The sequence below is a fragment of the Guillardia theta genome, assembly GCF_000315625.1.
Source record: "Guillardia theta CCMP2712 unplaced genomic scaffold GUITHscaffold_8, whole genome shotgun sequence".
In the NCBI taxonomy this organism is placed as follows: domain Eukaryota; class Cryptophyceae; order Pyrenomonadales; family Geminigeraceae; genus Guillardia; species Guillardia theta.
The window spans coordinates 490,453-503,522 of NW_005434666.1; the positions used below are offsets into that span (position 1 = coordinate 490,453).

Sequence of the window (13,070 nt, forward strand, 5' to 3'; positions counted from 1 at the left end):
ACAAAATGCGACCTACTCCCATCGCAACGCGAGTCAGCAGAAGTGGAAGTTGGGATGGCGGAGTTGGAGAGGTTCTTCCAGCTTTATGGATGGGACCAACCAGTCGAGCATCAAGTCGATGTTCAGAGTATGGACTTCGACGGTACCAACTTGATTGTGCTTTGGATGCATGAATTGACAATCTGTCTGGAACGTTTCAGATTGACCCCTCGGTGAGCTCAGATGGTGCAATCTGGTGTATAAAGTTCGATGTGAAGGGAGAATTTGTTGCAACAGGAGGACAGGTAAGATACATTGCGAAATGTAGAATGGTTGATTGACAGAATGATCAGTCAGGGATCATTTGTATATGGGAAGTTGAGCTCCATCAGGAAGTGAGGCCTTGCAGCGATTATTGAATGACATGATGATAATGATATGATGAGGAGAGGAAGGGGGGGGCGGGGGTGGAAAGGAGGATGGGCTCTGGCACAACATTAACTTCCTTCATTCGGAACCAGGATGGGCAACTGTATAGAAATGAGTGCAGTGTAGGGCTGAAGAACCGGCTGTTCTGCCGGTACATTGGGCACCTGGGACCGGTGAAGCAGAAGCAGGAGGAGGAGGAGGAGATGACGTGCATGCAGATTCTTGACATGTCATGGTCAAGAGATTCTCTTTTAGCTTCAGCTTCTGTCGATCAAACGGTCAGGGTAAGTTTTGTGATTGTCAGTATGAATGTTCATGCAGTCAAGGAGTTTGAGTTGAGGGGAATGCAGTGATTTGGGTGACGGTTCTACAGTTGTGGCACTTCGAGAGTCAACAGGCACTCAGGGTCTTCAACCATAAGGTCGTGAAAGTATGTACAAATGTGGATGCAGCTGACATGGTTTCCGCCTGATTTGCATGTTCGCATCGACTACATCCCCCTCTCCTCCTTGTTCTGCTTCTTTTGCTATTGCAGGATTTCGTAACTAGTGTTGTCTTTCATCCTATTAACGAGAAATTTATCATCACTGGTAACTTCTTGCTGCTGACTGCTGGTTCATTTACTTTCGTGCAGGATGCTTGGACGGCATGGTCAGGATGTTCGATCTGAAGCCTCCGAGTGGAAGGTCTGTAGATGGACTGAGAGGAGCAGCGAGGAGGGACTTCAGGCAGGAGGGCTGGTTGAGTTGGGGTCCAAGAGATGCCAACGTGGAGGCGGAGAAGGAATAGGATAACATGAGGTGCAGCCTGGGAAAGAATGTGAGTCAAGCAGACACGAAGGGCGTTGTCACTGGTAGCTGCAAATGTTTTGTATGCTGCTTCTGCATCTCACTGCGTTTCAGCCCTGGCAATCTCAGAGGATGGAGAAACTTTGGTTGCTGGTGAGTAGCGAGAGGATGGGTTGGGAGACGTTTAACCAGTGTTGGTGTTCAGGTTTGTTCGAGGGCAAGTGCATCTTTTACCATCTTCTGATGAAGGAGATGAAAGTCAGTTCGTCTCGCATTCTTTGTCATCGCATACAGACTGACACATCTCTCAGATTGAGGATGAGAGGGGGAAGAGCATCGCCAGCATCAAGGTACACACTTTTTTGCTTCACTGATTTGTCTCGAGCTCCATTTTGTTCTGTTTGATCGTCTCTGATTATCTTTGCGTCATTATCAGTCAACCAAAGGAAAGAACTCCAGAGGGCACAAGATTACTGGCCTGCAGTAAACAACCGCCCACTTCCCATTCTCCTCTCTCGTTCCCTCCTCCTCCCCTTCTCTTCTCTCCGCTCCTCTTGCTGCTCTGACCCTTCTGTCTCCCAACGCAGGTACTATGGAAAGGGCAAGAAGCATGACTCGAACGCGAAGCTGTTGGTCACTACAGTCGACTCGAGGTTGTTCCCATCCTCCCTCGTAGTCTCTCTTTCTTCGATCTCCTCCACTTCTGCATTCTTGTCGCTCAATCTCATACCTGCTTGTCTGCAGGATACGGCTCTACCGAGCGCAGGACATGATGTTACTCTGCAAATATCGTGGGGGGAAGGTCACTGGAGAGGTACGAGGGAACGTTGGTGAAGAAGAGGAAGAAGACAGCGAGGAAGAAGTTGCGAATGGCAGCAGGCGGAGGGTGTTGGTTTGATGGAAGGTAGACCGCATGAGGAGGACAGAAGCTGCGGTGACTATCGAGTTAAACGCACAAGAGAGGAAAGAAGAGCGAGAGCGAGAGAGCGAAGAATGATGGGAGATAGGAGGTAGCAGCAGGATGGACCCCTGCTAGAACGACTTTGTCATCTGTTGAGGATGGTGCGTCAGGTGAACAAGGGAGAGACTTCCATGTCTACCCAGATCTCTGCGACTATCAGCCACGACTTCTCCCTTCTCGCTTCCGGCTCCGGTCCACCCTTACCTCCCTGAATCCTACCCTGCTCCCGCACTCTTCACATTCCTTTTTTCGGGTCCTTGTCACCCACAATCTCGCTCGCTCTTTCTCTCTTTACCTTTCTCACTGCGTCTTTTTGTCTCGGTCGCCCTATTCTCCTCCTGTCCTCCTCTCCCCCCCCCGTCTCCCTGCCTCAAACTCTTCAAACCCTCATCATGCGATCGCAGAGGATGGCAACTTGTGTGTCTGGACGAGATATCCAAGTCCTTCAGGTGAGTTCCCCCTCGGAGATTTCTGATATCCAGCTTACTTTGCGAGCTTCGCTCCCGCCCGTCCTCCCTCCTATCGTGTTGTTTCCCCCTCGTCCATCCCATCCCCCTTCCATTCTGCGCTTCGTGCTATTGACTTTGAGTAAGGTCGTCTGCTCGGGTACAGGAAGGACAGGAACAATCAACCTCACGTCCTCAAGTTCTGCAAGGTGAAGCGCTGCCCTCCCCCTTGCTCGCTCTCCTCACCTCATGTCAGAATGCTTCAAGTGACAAGTTCAAGTTCCCCTCTGCTGCCGCTTTCCTCCCTGTCGAGGCAGTCCCCCGCGGGGGGGACAGGGAGAGGAGCCGCACCAAGTTTCGCTACCTTGCTGTGGGCATGTCAACCGGGGAGGTCCATGTGGTGCGTGTGGAGGAGGAAGTTAAACTGTCGGCGCTACAGCAGAACATCGTGATGGGTACGTCCTCGTGGACCAGCGGAGAGAACTGACGGCGATGCAGAGGGAGATTCGCCTTCCCAGCTCTCCATGTAGAGGCCCGGCAGCTTTAAGATCTGATGCGAGTCGCTGGAGGAAAGGAGGAGAAAGAGGCGAAGGCATCGGCGGTCGTGTGCTCTATGTACAGTTATTTATGTGAAGCTCCCCCGCTCCCGCCTTCCCTCTGTCCCTCCCTCGCTCCTCCCTGTTGCTCAATTCTTCTCGTGCGAGCCTGTAGACCCCATGGTTTGGAACTTGTTCATCATCATCGAGAAGCCTGTCTCTCCTCGTCACCCTCTAGCCGCTCGCAGCCACAAGTCTCACCGCTCGTCACAAGTTGCTTCCCCTTAGATGCCGACGAGCCTGCGTCAGCATGAGCGCGATCACCTTCCTCCTCCCTCCCTCACTTGCTGTCTCCTTCAAATCCTGCAGTTTGCTGCCCATCGAGGACGGGCCGGACTTAGGAGGAGTTGTGGAAGCGGCGGCTGGGAGTTCACAATCAAATTTACGCGTCTCTCGAACTCTCCACAAACCTTCTTCAGTCTCTTTCTGTTCCATCCTGCGATCCTGCCAATCCTTGAGTACCTCCCCATGTGCCATCACTGATGTACCTCTACTTTCTCTCCCTCCTGCTCCTCCTGCCCGGGGCTCCGCCTATCAAGCAAGGGCAACGTCATGGCCTTCACCTCCTCTCACGTCCCTCACATGATGGTAGACTTCACTTTGCTCGACATCCCTGACAGGCCCTGCAGGAGTTTGGCTCCAGCTGTGCTCCCGAGGTCCGCAGTCTTCTCGAGTCCGCTCTTGACCTTGTGGGGGGTCAGACGGGCGACAAGAGACACGTGCGGGGGTATCGCATTACCCCGCTCATCATCGAGGAGATAGCGCCCTTCTCTTGCTCCTGCTCCTTGGCTGGCGTCTCTTCCGGTACTTGTCGCTTGATATTCATCTCTTTGCGCATCTTCCAAGAAAATCAAATAAACCAACTCTGATGCCGCCAAGGAGAAGTTGGAAGGAGGGGAGCAACCGTTTGCAACTCAACCCTCTCGATCGCAACAACTCACTCTCCATATCTCTCTGCAACTCCATCGCTACCTCACATCCCTGCTCGCCTCACCGCAAGCCCCTCCTCCAACAAACCCCTCCCAACTCACCTGCTCCGCCATCTTCTCGCGCTCTGCGCGTTTCTCATGCAACCTCTCCTTGGCCTTCATGTCCGAGCTCTGCAGCTCATCAACGTGGGTAGCAGCGCAGGGAGTTGTCCTCACCTTGAGAGCATCCGGGATGAAACTTTTCTTCTTCTCCTCTGCATTTTCACTTCGCTGCCCCTCCGCCTCGTTCTCCTTCTTCGTGCCGAACTTGTCAAACTTTTCCTCGACGCTGGAGACAAACTTGTCGATGCCGAGCGATTCCTGACAGAGAGGTGAGGAGCGAATGGGAGTAAAACCGCCATGCTGACCGATGCGCTCGAAAGTTTGGAGGAGATGACTGCGCCTACCCAAAACGATGAGTAGATGAGGTGACGCAGACAGGAGAAAAGAGGAGAAAGGAGACAGGTATTGCTGCTGGTAGCAATGGTAGCAGAAAGAACAGGAGGAGGAGGAGTACCTGCTATCTTGTCCATGTGTCACTCTTCTCGAAGAATTACGATGTATGATATTGCATTCACTGTGTTCAAGTTAGGAGAGCAAAGAACAGAGCAACACGCATTCACAGTTATCCTTCCCTCCTTCCCTCCATAAATCCTCTCCTCCTCCTCCTCCTCCTCCTCCTCCTCCCTCCTTCCTTCCTCCCTTCCTTCCTGCCTCTCCCTCCTTCGACCCCGACACTTCCCACCGCACTCCTTTCTCTGCCATTTTCCACTAAAAGTCAATTTTTGTTGCTTTTCCCCCAGTTCTTGGAATTTCTTCACTCCAACCAGCTACACTGCTATCGCTTCCTCCTCCTCCGCTTCCTCCTTCGTGCTGCTCTGATCCTCTCTCGTCCTCTTCCTAGGAGTACCCGTCTCACTTGACTCTCTGTTTCCCTACGTCCTTGCTCCGTGTGCCTTAGTCGCGACATGGACGGGTAGCAGTGGGTCGAAACAGGAGACGCAATGAACAGAATGAGCACGTGAAGTACCGATCCTTTTGGTTCGAAGAGATCCTTGGGGGCATCGAGACCCTCCTGTGTGAGAGAGTATTGTCATATCCGAAATGGAGCAATCAAACGAGAAAAAGCGACAGAATGAGGAGGTCTGACTTGCATCTAGCAGTGTTGTCGTGAAGAGAATGATGCGGGTGGCAGGGTCAAGATGGGAACGACTACAACAGTGCTGAGGCCTGGCAGGAGTGGGAAGAAGAAATGAAACAGTATGAAGGATGGGAAACACACGCGAACCACAGCCTGTCAGTGACCAGCAAGAGAGCCAGAACTGACGGGTATGGACAAAGCTCGCAGGTGACATGAGCTTTCTTCTCTTATCTCGCACCTCCATCTGCATTCTCATACTTTCATCCAATTATCTACCTCCTTTCCCACTGTCCCTTGGATTGATGAAGTGTGCTTCAGGTCAAGGATGTACTTGTTAGCCAACTGCTCGAAGATGTTGAAGCTCGCACAATGATTGTAGAGACCCTGGTGGAAGCTGGTGTGGATACAGACATCATCCAGAGTTTATTCTCCCAGCACATCAGGACCTTTGTGCTGCAGAAGCAATCTAACTCGAGCCAAGGCGGAAGAATCTACCTGGTGCATGATCCCGAGAGAAACTTGCACGTGTCTGTTTTCGGTTGGTGCAGATTCAGAAAGTGAAGCACGATTCCTTGTGAGCGCTCATCTCTCATACAAGTTCTCAGAGCCGACATAGATGTCCTCGCTCACCATGGCCCCTTCATCGAGTTGGGTGCTGGAAGGCAATCTCCTCTTCTTCATCATGACGCGCCTGCGTTGCTCACAGCAGTCGCAGCGGCTGGCTGGCGTTCCTGCTGAGGCAACGAGGACAAGACATCGAGGCTTACGACAGCAAAGAGCAGGTATGACCTCCTCTTCCTCCTCCAGTGACCTGGTGTGATACGAGTCACGGTGATAGGAGGACGGCACTTTCATCGCTGAGTGGCAGAGGTGCACACTGCCCTCCTACTCGTACGACCTCGTGCTCACCATGAGCAGGTGGCCATGGAGTGACGCAGTGACGGCTGGATCGGTAAATGCCGGCTCTGTTGGGACTTGAGGATGAAACGTCCTCAGTTTGAAAAGCTCGAATCTGCCGATGAGGGCCGGAGCCTCATCCTGTGGGTGACACGGCTCGTGAATCCTCCGCTGATCCTACCAAGGTGCTGGCCGGACATGGGATCCGACTTCGCCATTTCTTGTCTGCGGCGATTCAAGGGTTCGCCACTTTGTTCCGATGAAACGTCGGCAACTCTAAATCTCCCCTGCAGGGAAGAAGCTGGTATTGACCCGCCTCCTGTTCGCCGAGTCGACATCTCTGACAGAGCACGAAGATCTACATAGGTGAAGACGCCGGTGGAGAAACGGCAGATGATGATTTCTTCCGAGAGATTTCCAGCAAGTGGCAACTGACGGTATGTGCTAATGCACTCCATGTTCACGTACTCATGCACCATCCTTGGTTAGTCAAAACATGAACTGGACAGAAGATCAGATGCAAAGGATCACATCTGCGTTTATGTGTTGAAATAAGAAGTCGATCTAAGGCAGAAACCAAATGTACAGAACAACGTGCTTTTCGAAAACCAAGCATTTTGTTTACTGAGAATCATATCACACCGTACATGTATAGAATTAAGAAACTAAAATCTCCAACACCCTAAAATCTGCGATTCACTGAAGTGTTCAAAAAAATCATCACTGAGATCATTCCTTGTGTAGAACTGCGCAGAGACCCGCCAAGATGACAAATTTAGCTGGACATCAGACCCATGGCGTTGATGTTGGCGGCGCTGAAAAAAATGGTCAGTACAAGCAAAGAATTCTGAAACATCAAGGCTAAAGCAGCTCTCTTGATTAACGACACATGGGATCCAACCATACAGCAGACACGTAAACCGATCGAATTTTGTGAAACATGATAAACGAAAAGACACAAAAGGAACAATGAAACAATAAAAGAAACGAGGACAGGTCCACAATAAATGTTGATCAATGCGGCGGGCAGCGCACGCTGATCATTACAAAGCAGGAGACAGGGAATAAAGGTCAAAAATCAACGACAGCAGGAGCCATGAAGTGAATTACTGCAAGAGATCGCACTTACTTGCTAATTCCACCAGATCCCGCGAATCCGACCGGGCTGGAAGCCTGGTTGGAGGCGTCGGCGTAGGAGTGGGAGGAGAAGACGTTGGAGATGGTTCCGAACATGGCAGCAGCTGACGCGTCTGTCCTCCTTGAGAAGTTTATAAGGCCTCCTTAAAATCCTTTAAAAATTTAATTGTACTCCAATGCCGTTTTATGTACCTTAATGTACCAGAGTTGACTCGTTCTAGCTGTGCTGCATGTATAGCTTGTACACTCTCAAAAAGAGTATTACAGTACAAATGTCCAAAACAATATTTTTAATTTTCCATTTTATCGTACATCTCATGTGCACACCCTACAGACCAGTGTCCAGATACAGTACAAAATGTGTCCGTTTTAAAATAGTTTAAAACAACAATATCTTTTTAGGATCCATCAACGGGGTATTTTACTTTACATTCTTTTTTCCTTCTTTTCTTTTTGGTCGTCGCCTGTTCTTGTCTGTCTTTTTTTCCAGAAATAGAAATGATCTATTTCCGGCGGCCTCCTTCCGACTCATCCGCCTCGCGGGGCCCGGGCCCGGCCACTTCCGGGCCGGCCCTCGGGCCTCACTTCGGAGTAATTTACTGAGTTATCGTCGCCCGACAGCCAGGAATGATGCCAGCGCAAGATGGCAGTGACGGCATGTAGTTGTAGCGGCTCTGATTGCTGTCCTCTTGTTCTCGTTGACCTTGCATCCTTCCTCTCCTCTCCCTTTCCCTCTCTTCGCAAGAACTTGCAATAGCTCTATCCCCTGCAAATGCATACCTCTGAGATGAAGAAGCTGTAGGCCATTGTTGAAGGGGGCAGGATGGGCTTACCTGGGACACATTTCACAGTGATCTTAATCTTGAGCAGTTGTTTCATTCCTATCTTAAGATCAAAGAATGTTCTCGTAAGAATCTTTGCGAGCCTTGTCTTTGTTTGGGCTTTTATCTGTCCATTCCTCACTCCCTTGGTGATACCACTGCACACACAAGAAGACGAGGTTCACTTCATATCCTGTCCTGATGGATGGCGAATCAACCTTGCTCGATACAGACCTGTTGGATCCTATGCCGGTGAAAGAAAGCAATCTACTACTGCACCAGTGATTCTGTGCCATGGAGCTTTCGCGAACCGGGTGACCTACGATCTTGGAGAAGGTTATCCGTCTCTTGCCACGTATTTGGCAGAGAAAGGTCACGACGTGTGGGTCCTCGAGCTAAGAGGACATGGCCGCAGTCACACTAAACCCGGTTGGCTCTATACGACGCTTTCTCAAGGCATGAACGAAGGCGGGAGCTGGTCGATAATGAAATACATTGAAGTCGACCTGCCGGCTGCAGTGCAGTACGTGAGGAATCACACAGGCGCAAAGAAAGTTCATTGGGTTGGGCACAGCATGGGCGGCATCATTCTTTACAGTTGGCTGGGCCTGGCTATGGGCAACACTCAAGACTTCGCGTCAATAGTGACCCTTGGAAGTGCTCTAGATCACAGCATGGAGCGTCAAAACGACATTGACAAGGGGGTTGAGCCAGGAAACATGAATTCGACTTATCACGTCTTGTATGTTCCACGGTCGTTGCGGTCACCAGGGATGGCTCCTTTTGGTTGGGCTTGTGCACTCCTCGCCCCACTTGGGGGCACCTTTCTAGACCTTTTCCTAGGCTTTCAATATAGTCCATCATCGATCCGTAGGGTGTGTTGATGTCCTAAGCTCGATTGCAGCATGCATTGACTTTCTTTCAAGGATATCGCCAGACGACTTCTTGCTCACAACTTCGAAGCAGAACCATGGCAGGTAACGAAGTGCAAGACCATTGTGTCAACTGCGTTCTTGATGCCAGAAGTTTACTCCTTGGTACAAAATGATTAAATGCAGGTGGTTTTTGAGATACACACGGTTTTCAGCAAGAAGTATGGTATGCTACATCCCGTAACAAAAGAGCCTCTGCTTCCTCTTCTCAACCATTCGCTTCCGGTATGTTGGAGATTTTAGGAGAACAGTTCTTGAGAACATACGTGAAGGTACCTTTGCTGGCCTTTGCTGGAGCTTGTGATCATCAATTCACACCCGATGCTGTCAAACGTACAGCCTACCACCTTGCAGCACTGGACGACCAACAGGTGATTTCTTCGATGGGGAAACCACTGGAAAATCTTATCCTGTCGAATCGGAATCAGCACGTCAAGATGATTGTCCCTGGCGAGGGTACTGAGGTATGTTACGGGCACTATGACATGCTGATAGGACCGAGGTATACAATCGCAATGAAACGTAAACAGGCTGAGAATGTATGTAGGGCTGAGGAGCATGTCTTTGCACCCCTTGAGAACTGGTTAAACGAGGTTGATGAAGGGCAACATTGGTACAGTCAGGACGATCTACAGGTGACGTGCACGATAGAAATGCCTCACGTAGTGATCACGTAGTGACGTTTTGAATTTATTTCAACCGCATAGAAATGTGCGAGGAGCAAGAAAGTGAGAGATTCTCACATCACGGTATGACTTCTTGTGATCCTGCAGTCCAAGAAACAAAAAATTAAATCTAACTTAAACAGATGCTTGCAATATTGCAGTTAACGCTAATTGAGACATCATGACTGTTGATACGAATTCCTCTTTCAATGTTGTCCAATTTATCATCTGTGAAACCCCTTTCTTGGTCGATGACGTTGATTTGTGATGAAGTTTTCCTCATCGTGTCAGGCTTGCTAGCTGTGCGACATCTTCGAATTCTCCGGAGAGGGGAGCAGGTATCAACAGGCCCTTGACTTCCGCACGCTCTTCGAGAGAGAGAACATTGAGCGCAGAACCCTCATCTTCCAGACTGTACTTATCAAACAGATTCTTGTAGTCGTCGTCACCGAGCAAAACAGCTTTAGTGATTCCAAGCTTTCCTGGATACGGGGGAGGTTTGGCATGCTTGCGGACTTTGTTCTTGTCTCGAAGCTGCAGTTCCTTTTCTTTGAGCAAGGTTTCGACGTTCACCTCAAGCATCCCGATCATATCATCCTTCGATATGAAGTCTTTGTCCCAGCACTCGAGCAGGAACATCCTTTGAAGATCATTCCCGCACAGCTTGTTCAAGTCAACCTCGAAAGGCTTCCATACCGGATTGAGCTCGTTCTTAATCACTTCCGTACGGAAGACCTCTTCACCTGACGGCGATCTGAAAACAAGGTAGGGGTCGCTCTTTCCTCCGAGCAGCACCGAATCCTTTGCATCTAAGTCCATTCCTCTCATGGTGAGGAAAATTTTCCTCTCCTGAGATGTTGCGCTGTCACCTTCACGCCTTATTTCAATCTCAAACGTCCTTCCTCCTCTTCCACACAGCAATTTCACAGTTGATCCAACAGGCCCCCCCATGATTACGGCGAATTGTTGCAGAGTTTTCCCTTTCAGTGGCAGCCCGTTTGCCATGATGATCTAACGGAGCAAGGGATCAGCGGAGAACCTATCGAGACGATTTACTCACCACATCACCGACAGCAACTCCACCATGCTTCTCGGCTGCCGAGCCCTCCTTGATTGCGATCACCTTCATCCCATCTTCTGCCTCCTCTGCTGTTATGCCAACCCTGCCCATTTGCGCGGCCGCCATGGTCTGTTGCTCCTTGCGACTCAAGATGTCTGATCGTTAGCCTTGATTGTGCTCTTGTGCTTGTTGCTCGCTCTCTCTCAGATAGATGATACCTGCTCTTCTCTCTCTCAGATGATACCTGCTCTTCTCTCTCTCAGATGATACCTGCTCTTCTCTCTCTCAGATGATACCTGCTCTTCTCTCTCTCAGATGATACCTGCTCTTCTCTCTCTCAGATGATACCTGCTCTTCTCTGTCTCAGATGATACCTGCTCTTATCTCTCTCCCTCCAAGCCCTCGCTAACTAGTAACGTCAATGTTTGTCGTCTGCCCCGGGACCCTTTTCCTACCACCGTCGGGGTTCACAATTCTTGTTTGAAAGAAAGTTACCATTTTTCATAACTAGTTCTCTAATTTTCAATTTTGATGTGAGTAAATTGGAGCACTCGTTGCAAAGTTTTGTCAACTACAGCATTGGGAGTAAGCTAATTGTCTTTTTGCTTTCGGGTCGAGCTCGGTTTCCGGGGTCCCCGAAGGGGCGGCAACAATGCTGCCTAGAAATGTGGCGATGGTGGCGGCAAGTGGGGCAGGGGTCTTGATCCTCCTCCTCCTGATAGGTCGTGGAGGATTATCCTCGAGGCAGCATGGCAGGGTGAGTGATTCATCGCCTCGTGCTACGCTCGTCTTTGCTGATCTGCTTCACAGAGACGCGCCCTCATGGAGAAATGGGTCAGAGTCCCCCGGGTCGTTTACCTCAAGCAGAACTTCATCTGCTGCTCTGTTGAGTCGGCTCCTTCCTCTGGTGTCTCCAGCATCTGCCCCTGCGTCACCACGACTGAAAGTCCCAAGCCGGTGGAGGATCCTTTCAGGTTTTACGACTGGTGAGATTGGGAGAATTGCAAGGTTAAAGCGAAGAGATGGTGATTGACGATGATCAGGTACTTTCAAACTGATCCCGAGCTCATTCCATACTATCCGGAGCATGTGAACCCTAGCGAGGTTCGTCTTTTCACGATAGAATTATCAGCGTCCCCTGATGGATAGGTGCAGTGTGATCTTCAGTCGATCGACTATAGCGATGTTCCTTGTCCTAACTCCCCGCTCATTCAACCTCCTCCATTCTGGGGAGAACTTCCGCAGGCAAACGATATGTAATGGAAACTTATCTGTGGAGAGCTTGTCTGACAACCTCGTGCGAAGACCAAGTGCAGCTGCTGCCGAGGATGTCGGGGTTCAAGGTGCTGGGGGGCAAGGCGCGGAAGCGGCTGCAGCAGGCAGCAACAGCCGTGCGCAGGGTGCAAACCCATCACAGCCGGTACTGGAAGGTCCTCATGCTCATTATTCTGTTGACCTTGGTCTTCCTCCTTCAGAGTTCTGTCAGCATGGGGTCGGTTTCAGCGGCAATGACCACGTTCAAACCTGGTGACTCGTGGGATTGTTTGATGGAAGAGCTCACGTCCCGCCAGGTCAACATGACACCTTCACCTCAGCTCCGCTGGGTCGCGTTCAATGGAGTCAGCAGGGGGAGCCGCTGGTGGCGTCGGTAGGGACAACAGCTTTTCAGTGTGGGACAGGTGCTGACAAAAGTCTGCAGCAACCCATCATTTTCCATACCAAAGATTTTAACGTACATTCGTCGAAGAAATGAAGATTAGGATGACTGCTGACAGCCAAGGATACGACTGGCCAAAGTTTGTCATCAAGCTAGATTGTAATATGTGATACTTATTCTTTAACAAAACATCGTAACGCAAGTGAAAGCGCTTACCAAGAATGTTGTCTATCAACTCTGCTTTAGCAAGCTATGTGAGATGAACTTCACAGATGAGAGCGAGACAAAATGTCATCACATTGCTTACGACATGAGTGAATGAGTTGGTTACAAGGTAGCAAACCTGGCAGTGCTGGCGTCATCTCCTTTGTGTTCAGCATCATGCGTTCGACGGGATCGCTCAAGATGGCCCTATATGCACCTCCACGCAGTCCAGGGAAGGCGAGTACACTGCAAGTTTGAATCATTTTGGTCTATTGGAAACTTACAGATGTCTAAGAGTTCTAAAATTACAGAGCAAAGAGAAATCAGACTCGGATCCTGAGGAGGCCTCGGAGCCGCATGTACAGGCAAGTGAAGATGATCATTAAGAT

The 13,070-nt window shown here is 50.2% G+C and overlaps 6 protein-coding genes across 6 annotated transcripts; 4 read left to right on the forward strand and 2 right to left on the reverse strand.

Moving 5' to 3' along the window:
- Nucleotides 1-1,968: 1,968 nt before the first annotated feature.
- On the forward strand, nucleotides 1,969-3,254 carry GUITHDRAFT_150581 (hypothetical protein; the record flags this gene model as incomplete). The annotated part of the gene is made up of 6 exons (XM_005839467.1): nucleotides 1,969-2,010; nucleotides 2,268-2,349; nucleotides 2,562-2,606; nucleotides 2,751-2,812; nucleotides 2,860-3,058; nucleotides 3,102-3,254. 6 exons carry the CDS (start codon nucleotides 1,969-1,971, stop codon nucleotides 3,131-3,133), a joined length of 462 nt encoding a protein of 153 aa, XP_005839524.1. The 3' UTR covers nucleotides 3,134-3,254.
- Nucleotides 3,255-3,341: 87 nt separating this feature from the next.
- On the reverse strand, nucleotides 3,342-4,700 carry GUITHDRAFT_133615 (hypothetical protein; the record flags this gene model as incomplete). Its single annotated transcript, XM_005839468.1, has 10 exons — nucleotides 3,342-3,439; nucleotides 3,484-3,561; nucleotides 3,610-3,643; nucleotides 3,688-3,730; nucleotides 3,782-3,885; nucleotides 3,939-4,037; nucleotides 4,231-4,299; nucleotides 4,345-4,488; nucleotides 4,536-4,570; nucleotides 4,685-4,700. 10 exons carry the CDS (start codon nucleotides 4,698-4,700, stop codon nucleotides 3,342-3,344), a joined length of 720 nt encoding a protein of 239 aa, XP_005839525.1.
- A 571-nt stretch (nucleotides 4,701-5,271) lies between these two features.
- On the forward strand, nucleotides 5,272-6,571 carry GUITHDRAFT_101713 (hypothetical protein; the record flags this gene model as incomplete). Its single annotated transcript, XM_005839469.1, has 9 exons — nucleotides 5,272-5,310; nucleotides 5,363-5,515; nucleotides 5,627-5,850; nucleotides 6,024-6,090; nucleotides 6,147-6,178; nucleotides 6,227-6,260; nucleotides 6,305-6,352; nucleotides 6,391-6,446; nucleotides 6,499-6,571. 9 exons carry the CDS (start codon nucleotides 5,272-5,274, stop codon nucleotides 6,569-6,571), a joined length of 726 nt encoding a protein of 241 aa, XP_005839526.1.
- Nucleotides 6,572-7,954: 1,383 nt separating this feature from the next.
- On the forward strand, nucleotides 7,955-9,836 carry GUITHDRAFT_150582 (hypothetical protein). The gene is made up of 6 exons (XM_005839470.1): nucleotides 7,955-9,038; nucleotides 9,090-9,140; nucleotides 9,222-9,320; nucleotides 9,368-9,466; nucleotides 9,524-9,597; nucleotides 9,643-9,836. The coding sequence occupies exons 1-6, from the start codon at nucleotides 8,166-8,168 to the stop codon at nucleotides 9,770-9,772; spliced, it is 1,326 nt and encodes a 441-aa protein (XP_005839527.1). The 5' UTR covers nucleotides 7,955-8,165; the 3' UTR covers nucleotides 9,773-9,836.
- A 203-nt stretch (nucleotides 9,837-10,039) lies between these two features.
- On the reverse strand, nucleotides 10,040-10,946 carry GUITHDRAFT_101715 (hypothetical protein; the record flags this gene model as incomplete). Its single annotated transcript, XM_005839471.1, has 2 exons — nucleotides 10,040-10,771; nucleotides 10,821-10,946. 2 exons carry the CDS (start codon nucleotides 10,944-10,946, stop codon nucleotides 10,040-10,042), a joined length of 858 nt encoding a protein of 285 aa, XP_005839528.1.
- A 706-nt stretch (nucleotides 10,947-11,652) lies between these two features.
- On the forward strand, nucleotides 11,653-12,679 carry GUITHDRAFT_150583 (hypothetical protein). The gene is given in 8 exon segments (XM_005839472.1): nucleotides 11,653-11,806; nucleotides 11,864-11,919; nucleotides 11,936-11,939; nucleotides 11,974-12,076; nucleotides 12,126-12,240; nucleotides 12,296-12,347; nucleotides 12,392-12,468; nucleotides 12,520-12,679. 3 exon segments carry the CDS (start codon nucleotides 12,004-12,006, stop codon nucleotides 12,330-12,332), a joined length of 225 nt encoding a protein of 74 aa, XP_005839529.1. The 5' UTR covers nucleotides 11,653-11,806; nucleotides 11,864-11,919; nucleotides 11,936-11,939; nucleotides 11,974-12,003; the 3' UTR covers nucleotides 12,333-12,347; nucleotides 12,392-12,468; nucleotides 12,520-12,679.
- Nucleotides 12,680-13,070: the final 391 nt, after the last annotated feature.